This window comes from Rhipicephalus microplus, chromosome 2, assembly GCF_043290135.1.
Source record: "Rhipicephalus microplus isolate Deutch F79 chromosome 2, USDA_Rmic, whole genome shotgun sequence".
In the NCBI taxonomy this organism is placed as follows: domain Eukaryota; kingdom Metazoa; phylum Arthropoda; class Arachnida; order Ixodida; family Ixodidae; genus Rhipicephalus; species Rhipicephalus microplus.
The window spans coordinates 236,491,676-236,506,743 of NC_134701.1; the positions used below are offsets into that span (position 1 = coordinate 236,491,676).

The 15,068-nt window shown below is 44.3% G+C and overlaps 1 protein-coding gene across 3 annotated transcripts in view; it reads right to left on the reverse strand.

Annotated features, from left to right (window-relative positions):
- Window positions 1–15,068, reverse strand: part of LOC119170244 (vascular endothelial growth factor receptor 1) — an 89,493-nt gene that overhangs the window by 3,795 nt on the left and 70,630 nt on the right. For 2 of the 3 annotated variants that reach the window (XM_075877780.1, XM_075877776.1), the window contains exons 7-17: window positions 14,307–14,618; window positions 12,349–12,705; window positions 11,420–11,578; window positions 10,822–10,995; window positions 9,923–10,204; window positions 8,376–8,494; window positions 7,260–7,410; window positions 5,376–5,480; window positions 5,124–5,243; window positions 4,587–4,779; window positions 718–988 (exon numbers count right to left, since the gene is read on the reverse strand). In XM_075877780.1, coding sequence (XP_075733895.1) covers window positions 718–988; window positions 4,587–4,779; window positions 5,124–5,243; window positions 5,376–5,480; window positions 7,260–7,410; window positions 8,376–8,494; window positions 9,923–10,204; window positions 10,822–10,995; window positions 11,420–11,578; window positions 12,349–12,705; window positions 14,307–14,618 — 2,243 coding nt within the window. The remainder of the gene's footprint in view (window positions 1–717; window positions 989–4,586; window positions 4,780–5,123; window positions 5,244–5,375; window positions 5,481–7,259; window positions 7,411–8,375; window positions 8,495–9,922; window positions 10,205–10,821; window positions 10,996–11,419; window positions 11,579–12,348; window positions 12,706–14,306; window positions 14,619–15,068) is intronic. The other variant, XM_037421354.2, reaches the window with a different exon arrangement.

The following is a 15,068-nucleotide window of genomic DNA, read 5'->3' on the forward strand; positions in this document are numbered from 1 at the left end:
CCATACATACCAATCCTGATAACAAAACGTTCATATTAACACACATCTGTAAGCAAGCAAATAATGGTAGTATATCGAGTAAATTCACTTCGAAGTGTATATGCTATAGGTGAGATATAACTCGGGCTTTGCATAGACCACGCGTCTCAATGTCTGAAAACCTCTTGGCGCTTCTGGCGAAACGACGGGACAAACGTCAAGTCCAATCAACTGCTGTACGTTGATTCTTGTAGAAATGTAAGGCTCCCATTACTACTAAGTAGAGACAGTTCATGAGGCCACACAAATGAAGTTGTTCTCCAACCAGTGCAAAAAAAAAAAAAAGTAGAGGGATTCTCATTGAACCTATGGTGTTATAGGAATGGAAAAACAAACTTCCGTTTGAACAATCTTTAGAAAAGAGTGCCTTCTGGAAATTGTTCTCGTTGGAGGCTCAAGATTGCTACCCCTTCTGGAGAATTTTCAAACAAAAGTTAGTTTTTTTTTTCATTTCTGTAACTCCATAAGTTCTATGCAAATGCCTCCAGTTTATTGTCACAGGCCACAGACCTGCTCCGATCGTATGGGCTCATGAACTGTCTCTACTTAACGATACGTTTCAGCTTCTGTGGTTAACAATCTGAACAGAGGGCATGGAGGCAGGGGTATTTTTTTTTGCAAGATTCAAAGCCTGGACAGTATACGAGCATTAGCGTGGGCAAATCAGTGCACAATTACCTTTCTCGAGGCGAGGTACTCCATTCCGCGGGCGCACTGGAAGGCGAAGCAAAGCAGGTCGCGAGTGGTGAGTGCTGCGTCGCGCATGTCTCCATGGTCGCGCAGGGAGGAGCCGCTCATGAGCGTCGTGTTGTTGCCGCTCTCCTGCGGAAAGCCGTCAGTGGTATCCGACACCGAGAAGCTGAACTCGTTCCCGTTGCTCGTCGGCGTGGCGCTCATGGCCAGGTCAGCGTACTTCAACGTGGGCGTGTTCTGCTGTAGACGCTGTTGGCTGAAAGAGTGCATTGAGGGCAGCACGATCAACACACCTCTCACTTCGACATTACGCAATTGAAGTAATTCCGCCTCAAGTTAGTTGTTATATGCTCTTGGGCTTGCTCATCCCCACCCCCCTCCTCCCCGTGTAGGATAGCCGACCGATAATGCGTCTCGTTGACCTCTCTGCCTTTCACTCCTATTATTTCCTCATCCTCTCTAGCATTCATGCAGAGCAAACAAAGATAGAGAGCAGTAGAAGATTCCACTGTTAATTTCGTATCTAGACGACCAACAAATATAATTCGGCAACCCAAGGACTCTGCCAGGGCTCAAGGGCTCCTGGTCGCCATCCAGAAGAGAAAACTAATCAGTCAGAATTTCGCCGAGTCACATTAATGCTGTTCCTCCTCCTCAATGAAGAAAAAGACACGTATTCATTCTGATATTCTGAAACACTGCTCAGGGAAGAGAAGGAAAGAGGGTGAGAGAGGAGAACCATTTTAAACTGTGACAGTACAGAAAAGATGAAAAATACGAATAGCCCACACGACGAAACAAGCTCCCAATATAATACTCTGTCATCAACTATTTCATCAGTGCCTGTGCCTCTAACCTTCTCCACCCCCCCTCTATCTGTCCTTTGTATTCATGATTTGTTGTCAGCATGCTGTCAAATAGTACATTTTTAATTGTTTTGGCAAAATAAGATACATAACTGAATAGAGAACGCGAACACTCGGTAAAGAAGGAAATAGAAATTACTATACATATATACGTGATACATGAGTGAACAGCTACAGTGTACAGCTACCTTACAGCAAGTACAATATGATAACTTAAACCCAGTGCACATGTCCACAACACTTAAGTGTTTATTGCTGCACCAGTTCAAGTTGTATAACCCCAATAACAATGACGTTACAAAGTGATGAGTGCATTTCGAATTCTGGCCAGCGTTTGACGTCATTATAGCTGATCGCTTTCGATAATTCTTATTACAATCATTCTGCTTATGCGGAATGATTGTAAAATCATATTATCAAGTCATCTTTTTTTTGTATAGTCCACTTATGTTCTGCTAGTTTACTTGTTGCTTCTTTCCTCATACACTCAAACCTTTTATTCATGTGGCATTAAGAATGCGGGGCCACCAATGCCATTTGATACTAATAAGTATCATCTGATGTGTCTTTGAATATTCGTGAATTAGTATTTGTTAGTTTTCTATAATATAGTTGGTCGACTCTGCCGCCTGAACATTTCAGATGTGATGACTTTTTTTCCCCTTTTTTTCTGCTTATCAAGTGACTCAAAGAAATGTTACGGTAGCTACGAGACAAAGAATGGTTGAATTTTTTTTCTTTTTCTCCTTTAGAATGTCTTCATGACTATTAAAAGTGCCCAGTCAGTATGGCGCTGTGACAGGAGTATATAAATAAAAAATAAGCAAAAATGAAGAAAGTTAACCTAAAGCGGCCGTAATGCAACGCTGAGAGATCTGAAAGTGACACTCCCTGGCACCGGTTCCACTCCTTTTGTGCACTTTTTCGGCATTCGTGTTTCGTGTGTTGCCAAAGCCCCATAGACAGAAGTGCGTGGTTAAGATTTGATCCATCAGTTGCCACAGCAGTGGGTTTCCGATTGGTTTTTGTGATGTAATTGCTGCTTGTACTGATTTCTACAATTTATACCACTCCATCTATACACAAACAAGAGAAAGGCAATGAGTAATAACAACTATGCAGTAAACTTTCACTGGACGTAGTGGTACTTATGTACAAGGATGGAACGATTTTGTTACTATGAAGGGGGTTACAGAGACACATTAAGGTTTGCAAGGAAGTGTTTTTTTATTTTCAGAGGAAAGTTAACAGCCGATTTTATATCCTGGGGCAATCTATTCCAGATTTTGGTACCGACGAACTGCAGACGCCGTTCTCCATAGACGTTGTTCGTGGGAACAAGGTTGAAATTACCGGCAGCAGTAATCCTCATAGGGCGGGATAAGGAGCAAAGAATGGACGAATGAACAGGACGGTTATACCTTATGATACTATTAATGGCAATGGCTGTTCTCTGTTGATGCAAACTGTCCATCGGTAAAATTTCTAGTTTACTAAACAGGGGTGCGCTGGGATGATCGTGGCTTGAGTGCGTTATTATTCTTAGTGAGCACTTCTGTAGTTTTCGTAAAGGCTCCAGGTATGTAGTGTAGGTCCAACCCCATGAATCAATGCAGTAGGACAGATGACAGTGGATGAGAGAAAAGTGCAAGATCCGTAATATTGCAAGGTCGAAATAATTTCTCGCTTGCAACAATGCATTACAGCCCGAAGATAACCTCGAGCACACTGATTTTATATTGGGTTGCCAGTGAAAATGGTTGTGGATAACTACACCTAGGGATTTCATTGAATTGATGCGTTCGAGTGCATAATTATTTATCTTTATTTGAATGCTGTCTAGATTTATTGGCATATGTCGGGAATGGATTATCATGTACTTTGTTTTTTTCGCGTTGACGTTAAGTTTATTTGCCTTGAACCAATGTGATATATTTGCTAGTTCAGCATTTGTTTTTGTTTCAATTTCTTGCATATTTTACCCGTAACAATTAAAGCTGCATCATTCACGTACAATAGTAGCTCTGCAGAATTAATGACCAGTGGTAGGTCATTTACATATAATATAAAGAACAAAGGGCCCAGGACAGATCCCTGCGGGACCCCTGTGCTTATCGGTTTTTGCGAAGAAGCCACCTAGAGAAACAATTTGACTACGATGAGTGAAGTAGCTGGAAAAGTATTCAAAGCTTTTGTTTCTAAAGCCATAGTTATTTAAATTTTTTTTAAGGATGCTGTGGTCGACAGTGTCGAATGGCTTCCGTAGGTCAAGAAATACAATAGAAACTAGTTTATGGCTATTTAAAGCTGTGCTGACATTTTGTGTCAATGTTTGAACTGCAGTGGAAGTAGAATATCCTGAGAAACCATGCTGTTGCGAATATAAAATTTTATAATTTTCCAGAAATTTGTTGATTCGAGAAAAAAGTACCATGTTTTTGCTAAATTACATATTTCTGTTATCTTACCCAAGTTCGAGTATCTGAATATATATGTCTGTACAATGCCTAACCTTCTTTACTATATCCGCAATGTTTAGCACCTTGTAACCTGGTTCAATGTCTTGTTCTATTGTTTTGCTACATGTGCTATTGTTGCCTTGTGCTATCGTTTGAATACTGTGCCATTTTGTATCGCATCATTGGACCCTATTCTAGCCTTTGGCTATGGGTCCAAACAGTTTTTTGATCTATCATTTTGGAATTGAAAATAAAGTGAAATGAAATGAAAATGAAATAAAATGAAAATGAAATGAAAGCCCATTATATCATACACTTAGCTTGAGCCATACTATCTGTTTTATATGATTTTACTTTATCGGAGTTTTTTGACAATTCTCAGGTGCTAGACGTGGTGGTCTAGAAGCTAGCAAATAGGGTTATGCGGTATGCGGTATTAGTGTCACTAATAAATATATGAGTGATCATGATCGCAGTCATATGCGATCGACGATCCTTCTTCAGCCCATATCTCACATATGCGACTCACCAGTAAACGGGGTTCGAAATGGCGAATCGAAAACCAGGTGACGTCGAGGCTGGTGACGTGGGGCTGTGGCACATGTCCGGATCCAGCTTTCCCGTCAACGGGTTCAGCTGGTTGACGAAGCGCGCCCGGTGTCTAAGAAGATAATGCCTCAGGTTGCCAAACTTGCAGTACTCCACGATCACCATCAATTCACCTGCGACGAAGGAATTCATTGAAACAATTAAACTGAGACACTTAGACGTCCATGTTCACGTCCTGAATTGTCGCTAAACTATCTCACGAAAGCCCTGACAAGCCATATATCGATTTTCACATTAGGGTAGCTTAAACGTACTAGTTCGTGGCGCGGCTTTACTGACTTTTGTTGTTTACTTACTGCACCGAAACAAGCTGAATGCATTTTTTTTAGAATTCACCTTCTGCATAGTAGTGGCGCATAGGTTGAATATATTATGGTGCAACTCCGCCAACAGCACAACACGGCCCGAACTTACAACACTTGCATAAAAATCAGACAAAAGCAGCCTTTAGACTTACCTTTTGCTACGTTTTTCGTCACTGCTCCAATGATATTCACGATGTTCAGGTGCCGACCAAGATGAATCAGTATCTTCAGCTCGGCCATCAATGCCTTGCGTTGAGACATATCGGCTCGTTCTGGATACAAAAAAAAAAAATGCAATAATAGAAGGTAAACAAGAGGAAACAATTTACGTACACTATTCAATGGGTATTTTTGTCAATAATGATCCGTTTCTTATTGGCACCTACAAAAATGTCAAGGCTTACCTTTGAGCATCTTCACAGCAACTGTGAGCGGCTGTCCCTGGTCACCGAGACCAATGGCTTCAGCCTTGACGACCCGGCCAAATGCGCCTTGTCCCAAGGTCCTTCCTGCAGACACCAGAATGCGTCAGCGCTCGAAATGAGCTGATAATTAGGTATATTAAAAAGGCCCTCCAACACGTTCAGAGCATATATTCAGAGAACGCTGCCGAGTGGTAGTCAGGGCTACCGAGAACATGCATGCCAAATATTATAGCACCGCGTGTGGCCTGGAGCTGACAATAAATTTTCGAAGTCAGCTGAAAATCTTTTATCTCGAAAAGTGATGCTAAGTGTATATACTAAAAAATAATTGCGCCATATGCCCGAATATCCCGCCATTGGCTGATTTGAACATGTAGTAATCGGGAGTTGCTGGGGCCGCCGCGGCAGGCCGTGAGGTGTCCGTGCGAGCGATCGCAATCACACTGAAAAGCCGCACATTCAAAGAAAAAAAAGAGAGAGAGAAATGTTGAAGGTCACGAGGCATGCGTGGCCTACCCTCTTTCCCCGTCCCTCCCCACTTAGCTTTTAGTGCTTTCGTCGGGACGAGAAAAGAAAGTAATTGCGGCGTGCGACATATATTTCTAAGTCCACCCGTACTGAATGAATTTTAAATATTTGAGGCTATGAATTCGTGAGGCAACAAGCTCTTTTGGTGAACACATTCCATGGCTACTTGAAGAAGTGTTGCAGAGCCCCTTGAAGCTGCGTCAATTTTTTTTCTATCCAGAAAACAATCGGGTAATAAGTTTATGGGTTTAACTACTAATTAATTTCACTTTAAATGTATTCAGTACACATTTTTTTAATCCAATTAAAATGCTGCTGCCCTACATACCCCCATTTGATAAATATATTACACGCGCCGTTTGTTCTCACGAGGACAACAAAAACAAATTAATTTCATCGGACGTCGATCAGGAATTTCCCCATCAGGCATGTCATGATGCAAGGTACGAAGCTAAATATATGAACATTCAATTAAGGAAGCACATTGAAAGCATCGGAGAACATGCTCAAGTCCCGAAACTAAGTTGCACTGCTCAGTTGACGAAGGCAGCCCTTCACAGGCAAGCAATATGGCTGTGACCTTGACACGTACGGTGTGCCATAACAGACATATTCACTTTTATGAACGCCTTCAGTGTAACGGTGGTTACATCGGGACACCTGTTTGGAAACATTAGTCCATTTGGTTGACCCGAAGCTCACGACTGTAAGCCGCCGCAAATGGTGGCTAGAACGCTATGGTGGTGGCAGCGAGGCAACGTACGTTGCGGCCAAACGAAAAAGTGGTCCGCGCACCGTCTCGTGTGAATAATTAGAATAATTAGCGCAATGACTAGCTGAGCGGCTGGCCTCTGCACACACGAGACAGCTGGTCATTTCGTGCACGTTGTCTCCTTGAGCCTAGTGTTGGACGTCATGTTGTAAGTTTTGGAGACACGTTGAAAGCGAGTGGTATAAACGCGATACACTTGTGCACTTCTTTTCACACGGTTTATCACGCCAGCCTTGTCGCTGGAGTGAGTGTTCTCGGCCATAGAAAGAGATATGCTCGTGTTTATCTGTGCACGTGTAACATGACGTTTAGTAACTTGATTATTAAAAGATCATTTATTATCATATACAGAGCTAATAGAACCATTGGTAATGCATTATGTATAGTTGTCCGATTCACTGATGTGGCTATCAGTACTTCTCCTTTAGGGAGAGATTGACTTTCTTCTAATTATTAACGCTACTTATTTTTGGGCGACCAAGGGCTCTTACGGTTCTAACCCACGACTTTCTGCTCATACCCCAAAAGGTTATGGAGATTCATTTACAGATGCGTCTGCGTACCGAGTTTGAGACGATCCTTTGGAAACTCCCAACGCTGGTCGTAGGGCAACAGCTCTACCTGCTCGCACAGGGGGAGGTCAGGGTTGAACATGTCCACTTGGCCTTTGTCGAAAAGCGTCTTGTTCAACAGCTCCATCTCTTTTTCCTCTTTCTGTTGTAAGAAAAATGAAATTAGGCGGGCTAGTAAGTTTCTGCACATTTATTGAACATGGGAGTCTTGTAAACTGACCTATGAAATCTCTGCTTTCTTTTCTTTGATGACAAACATAACTGGGCTCCGTAAAAACAATCTTATGCTATAGCTATTCGTAAGAAAATGAGATTCAACTGATTTGTAATGTTGAACTATCAGCAAATGTGGTCCACCAGTAGAAGAAACTACTGATGAACGAAAAAATTTGTGAATTAAGCCCTCCCGGGGTCAAACGAAGATCGGTTGACGACCATAAGTGATAATTTTTTGTACATTTCCCCCATTTCAACTAAAATGTTCATCGCCAGGGCCGGCTGAAACTTCTAATGACGAAGAATTTTACAGCAAAAACTTCATTTGAATATAGCATCCCTGACTGCTAGAGGTAATAAGGAAAACAAACGTTTTCTCGAGCTTCGTTATAAAAACGTATTGCCGAAACGTCAGTGCAACATTACGCATTATAAAATTAAAAAAAAAAGATTAAGGCGTCTTATAAAAAGGTTTTAAGACTCCGTAAGTTGGCTCTTAGGTCGTGACCGGAAGCATTAAGAATAGTTAATCGACGAAGCGCGTTTACAATCAAGGACAAGGAAAGGGACCCTTCCCTTGTCCTTGATTCTAAACGTGCTTCGCCGATTAATTATGTCTTACCAACATGCCCAACTTTATACTCTAGTCAAATAACAATAGCTTTCGGCCAACCGAAAATTGCATAGAGCTTTATTTCAGTTCATAATCAGCTAAGGCACAATTAATGGGCGTCATACTCATTCTGAAATTTAGAACTCAGAATAGCGCATGACGTATATTTTGTGTAGAAGGTAGTGGCTTATTACTTGACGAAATCTGTAAAAACCTAACGGTATTCATTTGACTAGTTAAGTGAAAGGCCAGGCATAGGTAGGTATAGCTGTACTCACCATGTGAGCGCGATATTTTTTGCAGTAAACCAGCACGATGAGGAAGCAGATGATGGCAATGACAAAGACGACGCTTATCAAGACAATGTGCGTGGTATTCATGGCAGGTGCCGGTATTCCTGAAAGAGTAAGAAATTGTCACGCAATTCTGCCTATTTTAACGTGGTTGCTTTAAATCCGTATATACAATCAAAATCAACAATATCAAGCTTTATTAGCAATCAAGAAGAGAGCTCAACGTAAAAAACCAGCTTGTGGGTCAAGTACAATTAACATAGAAAGTCATAGGAAGACGGTACATCGAAGTAGCTTTCATAACGTTTTTTGTTTAGGCTATAGTGATGACAATCTCAGCGTCTTACATGTTTTACTCAAACCTAAATTTGATTGAAGTCAACTATACACCTTATATAAACCGGAACTTCGCAGGGCACATCATGCTGATGGGCTATTATACTGTGCATGCACTTGATACCCCGCAAACGCCCCAAACACGAAGCGAAAATGAACGCGCAGCTCGCAAATCTCGAGCCACGAGGCGCCCGTTGTTGTGCCATAGTTCCTGCCAATCGGGCAATCATTCTTCCCACAGGGAGAACAGCTGGCCGCTGGTGTTCAGGCGAACTATTGTCTCCACCCATCGACGCCTTTACGTTGCGGTTCCAGAGAATAGGTCCGTCTTCGACTTAACTGTGGCGGCCTTTGACGAAGTGCCCCGGCCGCATATGAGTAATTCCTCGTACTGCGGGAATCCGACTGTTTTGGACAGTTCCATGTGTCGTGCATGCCTTACCACGATCGGTCGATGACCCAACGGCGTAGCAAGATGTCTTAAAGTGGGTGGACGACGTGGACCTCGAGCGCCGTAGAGAAGATACGAAACAATTGGACTTATACGTTAACGCCGTGCCGACCCCTTGTTGAGGGAGTCGCCCCAGCTGACTCTCTCGACCTTGCGGGAATTCGTATTCCGCTAACCCTGCTACAAGCTGCAATGAACGTTGTTACCGTTTTTTTTTAAAGCTGGCCTCCATATTCGATCTCGGAGTGAAAGTCCAACATCTCCTATATCGGCTAGTCAGCATTGACGCTCACTACAACACGCTGACATCGTTACCTAGCGAACTTCGTATTAGTGGCGACAGCAGTAGGATACTGACCCACTGAACTTTGTAAAAGCATGTGTTAATGTGACTTGTCATGTAATTTCAAGCCAACGCGGGCTCTTCGCTCAATTAAAGTCACGTTTGTATAAGAGGTCTTTCGCCTTAGAAATTTGCAATGAGGTACGTGAAAAATATTGCGCGCCCGCTGGAACAGCCTAAACAAGTGGACCTAATCTCACATGCCCAAAAGGAAAACTCCAACAGGTGACAATTTCTCAAACCAACTGCAAAATGCTTACGAAGACACGGACGAACGGAGGAACACGAGCGCTTCCTGTCATCCATCTGCTGCAGTCACCACATGTCACTCCAACAAGGCCGCACATTAGTGTTGGTCTATTTCTCGGGGGTCCCGTACGCGAGTAGTGCGTGTATACGTACCACTGGCGACGTTGATGGTGGTGTTGGCATAGATGGCACCGGCCCTGTTCTCGGCACGACACTGGTAGAAGCCGCTATCCTGGGGCGTCACCTTCCGCTTGACGAGCCAGCGGCCTTCGTCGAGGCGGTCGATGCCGCTCATGTTGAGCGGCTTACCGTCCTTCAGCCACGAGATGCTGGGTTCGGGAAGCCCGGTCGCCGTGCACTGCAGGTCGAGGTACGAGACGTCGCTCAAGACGTCGTTGCGTAGGTTGGTCTTGTTGAACTCCGGTGGACGCATATCTGTGCAGAAATTTCGAACCAGAAGAGGCGGCAAAAGTGAAGTAGCTTTTCGTTGTTGCCGATCGTCTGAATCTAAGCACACCTAGAAAATAGTAAAAACGCTTGGCAACATGCACTTATCCCTGTGAAAGTACACACGGGTGAAAGCAGTTCACGTGTGCTTTGTCACAGTGCATGAAACCTATTCACCTCATAGAGTGAACAAGATTGCTTGTTCAAAGATATTCCGGGCATTCAAAAAGAAAGAGTACTGACTGCGCCTGAATTTGCAATTATCGTCAACTTGCCCTTTCACCAGTAACGTTTAACGATATGGCGTTATGCAAAGGGAGGGAGTCGACATTGTGTTCTGGTTAGATTGTAAGCTGCCAGCTTCTGTCATCAGTGTAGCACAAAAAGAACAAGTACAAAAGGAAGAACAAGACAAATACACAAAGCGTACGTGTGCCCTTCACGCATCATTTTCAACATACTGCTGAAAGACTGGTAATTTCTAAATCTCACGGTAACATTTGTAAGGTCACGTGGAGCCTGTGTGCAGACGGTAAGCGTTCGCTTCAAGGTCTTGTTGCCCTTTTTGCAGCTTTCACGAATGCAATGCAGCAAGAACAACTCGCACGGAGCCGTACCTCGCACGTCAACTTTGATGAACCCGATGTGCCTCTGAACTCCTCCTCCACGAATGGAGCCAAAGCACTGGTACTCTCCTGACTGGTTCTTGCTGATATGGTTGAAGTGAAGGGTCAGGTTGTTGGAGAACGCCGTCGACGACATCTTTACGTCAAGATTGCCTGCACGAATGGCCAACAATAAGCTCACCACTTAAGGGTACCGAAGTATTGCCCCATCTGCTAAATTCACACTATCTAAACTCTCACGTGTCCCACCTGCTGTAGTGGCAGACTGAAATGCTGAAGCAAGAGACCCAACTATAGGCGAAGGTACAATCTCAATGATCGTCGGGGACTCAGCAGTTATGGATTGATTAATCTATAGATCCATCGGTTGATCGATTCAGTGAATAAATTTTCTGATTGATTGAATGATTGATTGATTGTGGACAGAAAATGTTGGCAGCAATCTTTATCACATCGTCAGTTTCTCTAAAAGTACAACTTATTAGTCTCTGCCTCAGACTTGACACACGTTACAAGTGTATGGAACAGTCATTATAAAAAAAGCTACTGATGGACCACGCTACTGCAGCGCCATTACCATTGGGGATGAGGCTGACGAGTTGTGAGGAGCCTCTTGGTTTCCACTTCCAGGTGAGGCCCTCGTACTTGAACTGGCTGGCCAGGCAGCTGAGCATCACACGATCCTGGTCGACGGGTATGACGTCTGAGGCGATAACCTCGAAGCCGTTCCTTGCGTCTGCGTGATTACGCAGACAGGCATCAATAAGAAGACCAGGAGAGGATAAGCTCTGACAATCAAGACAGACTAATAATAAAGGATATATCTGTAAATTAGGGCACGTCAGAAACAAAAGCTGTGCAAAAAGCAGAAAGCATTCTATCATATGAAAGGAATCAAATTCACCGTAAATGACAACAAATAGCATGCAAGCCCTGAAATTAAATCTAAACCGTAATGTAAGTATGTATGCAAGGCTTGAAAGTAAAACTGAATTGTAATATACGTATATAGTATAAGCAAGCTCACAGAACTATATCTATCATGAAAGGGGCAAGTCGGTCCTCAGTATACTAGAGCAAACCATCCTGTAGGATTGGCCAAGAAAAAATCACGAATGGAAATTTCGTATTGTAAGTAGTAAATCAATACAATAAAAAAGTGGTTTATCATAATAAATTTATGACCTTTGTGATACGGAGGTAAGAGGATAATCAAGAAAGTAAATCAGGGAATATTACATTGAGATGATACAAATACTAGCTGAAACAAATATTTATTAAAGCCAACGTATGCCAGTTGCTTTTCCCTTTTGTCCACCGAGAAAGTTCCTCTTCCACCTTTCCGCATTTTTTAAATTACATTACGACATTCGCTTGGGGTTTCCGTCTCTTTTTTCGCACAAATTAGGTTTTGTTTTTAAGCATGCCCTGAGAACATGCTTCAAAATTTACAGCACGAACGCCGTACGTCGCCGCTGGAAGCTTTTACATGAGATGCGAACCCACCAGTGACGTAGAACCTTGCGACGCCGAGTCCGGTGCCAAGCGAGTTTGCCGCGACGCACCGGTACAGGCCAGACTGTTGGGCGCGAAGCATAAGGGTCAGGTTGCGGTGCCGTAGTCCCTCAGTGCTGCGCACCAGATGCCCCGGTGGGGCGCCAGCGTTCCTGTGCGAGCTGTCGGCTGCCAAGCGCTTGAAGACGCGGCCAGGACCCTGGTCGTCGCATGCCCTAGGGTCCACGCACTCACGCCACTCCCACCAGGCACGCAACGGCTGGCTCCCTTTTACCGTGCAGACCAGCGTGTAGTTGGAACCGTGTGCATAAAGCTCCGTGTTGTTCACCACTGTCACCGTAGGCTTGGCTGTGCAGGACGACAGAGCGCAGAAGCAAGCAGGTCATACGCAACTAAAAGTCACTAGCAAGGACAGTTCCTTCACTGTAATCTACTCGTTTGTAACTCATCATGTAGCGATGCGCAGGGCTTGCTGCATGCTGTCACACACGGTGCGCACGTTTGTTGCGTGAAACACACACACACACACAAATGCGCCCCCCCCCCTCCCCAAAGGGAATAGCGAGAAAATGCGAATGCATTTCTTGCACCGAGTACGAGTACCATTGCCGTCAAGCATTCGCCTTCAGCGACTTCTGCCATCGCCTTGAGATTCACCCAGCCAGCGAACAGTCGAGAGTGAGGAGTGAGCGGACGGGAGAGTAGGGTGCCAGCGTTCTCGGCTCGGCGTTTCACATCGGCTTCTCGAGCACACATTTCCGGATGTTCTCGAGAGGTGTTCTGCCAGCCAAGGGTTGAGAGTGAGGCGCCAGAAGACGGGGGCGCGAGGCGTAGGGAAAAGAGAAAGCGAACGGCGAGAGAAGGAGCAGCAAAGCACTGCACATATACCCTCTCCTACACTTTCTCCCATCACATGCTCCGGTTGCTAGGGGCGAGAATAAGCGCGCGCCCTTGCAGCTATTGCTATGGGAGAGGAAGTGAGAGCGAAGAGATATCACCTGCAGGCGCGCATACAACGCCGGATGCCTGACATAGCCCGAGTAAGAAATGCATTTGAATTTAAAACACATTTTGATTTGCACGATTTGTAGGTTGAAATAGTAAATGTTGCCAAGTAGAACTCCACCATTTTACTGGCAATGATAGTTTTTGGAATACATTCAGAAGCATGTAAAATAAACTGAAGCGATTTCATCAATGTAACAAATTCGAAACAGGTGTGCCCGCTGAAGCTTTGTAGCACAAGCGTCTCAGTCACATATGCACCAAAATAAACAAAGAAATCGCGTTAAAGGTGGTTCATGTGACAGAACAAACAGAACGTCGTCAGATGCCTAAACAAAAGTGCCAAGCAGTACAGTATACACCACTGCGTGCCAAAAGTTAAGTTATATACACTTATTTACTAATTATTTAAGTTGCTTTGATGTCATTTGAATGAAAGTGAGTCCTATGCCAAAATATTATTTTTTTGTTATTTTAGTGCACCTTAAGTAACACCACGCTGCTAAAACTAAACTCGAGTGATCCGCCAGCGTAACGGACTTCAAAAGCCAAAGCACCGGTAATACCTCCGGCAATCAAAAATAACACATGAAATGGTTAGTTTCATTCTTTGAGCACAATCAACGTCTTACTGCTCTTCCTTTGCCATCTTCCGCAACTTCGTGCGGAGACGCTGATAAAGATGCCAACAATAACTGATTGAGTTCAACTTATCTCGAGCGAATTCTTTCTTTAGCTAGGTAGCGCATTTACTCACCCTGTACGAGCACTGACTAGATGTTGGTTAGCCTTCACTGAGAGACAATCAATGCCGACTGATGCTAGTTTTATCTGTTTTTATAACAACAAGAACACACTCTTCCTTGGACCTCGATACATTGATGGGCTTTTCGTTCTTTCTTGAAGCCGACAGTGAAGCAATACGTCAAACGTGGTATGCTCACACGAGATGCTGACGTTGAAGGTGATCTTGGAGGTGACGTTGTGTATGCGTGCGAACAACGTGTACTCGCCGCTGTCGTCGAAGCGGGCGTTGGACTTTTCGAGCACAGCTCGCGGTTCGCGGTACGAGAGCCGCAGCTCCCCGCCATGGTAGAGCATGGCGCCGTCCTTGAGCCACCAGAAACTCGTCTCGGCGAAGCTCGGGTGCGCCTCCACCGTTACCACCATCTTGAAGGTGCCCCCCTCGGGAAACACCAGGGAGTCCGAGGTGTCCAGGTCCGTGGTCAGGTTCACGTGCGCCAACTGTTCGGACTCTGCACACGGACGAGAAGGATCGGGGTTGGCATCGTCTACTACCGCAATTTACTATACGATGAGCTGTAAACCAGAACTCGCGCGCTTATAGTTGTGCTGCCGTCAACGGGAATAGGAGATATTTCGTAGGACTACAAGCCGGAAGTCACTTGAAACCGACACTTCGAATCACGGACGCCTAAAAGTGTTGTAAAAAGAGCGAAGTTGCAACCGACAGAAGCCTACGTTTTGGTATGTGTACATATGTTTGTCACATTTAGTAAACAAGATCACGGGATCTTGAACCATAGTTTCCTACATTAATAATGCCACAGAAGCCTTTCTGAGCCTCTTGAAGACCACCGGAGTTGGCAAGCATCTGTGAACTGCAAGCGAGTTGTCATGTTGTGTATTCACAAACACTGCTCATTCATTCTTTTCTCAATCTCGTTCTTTCTTCTCTATTCTAC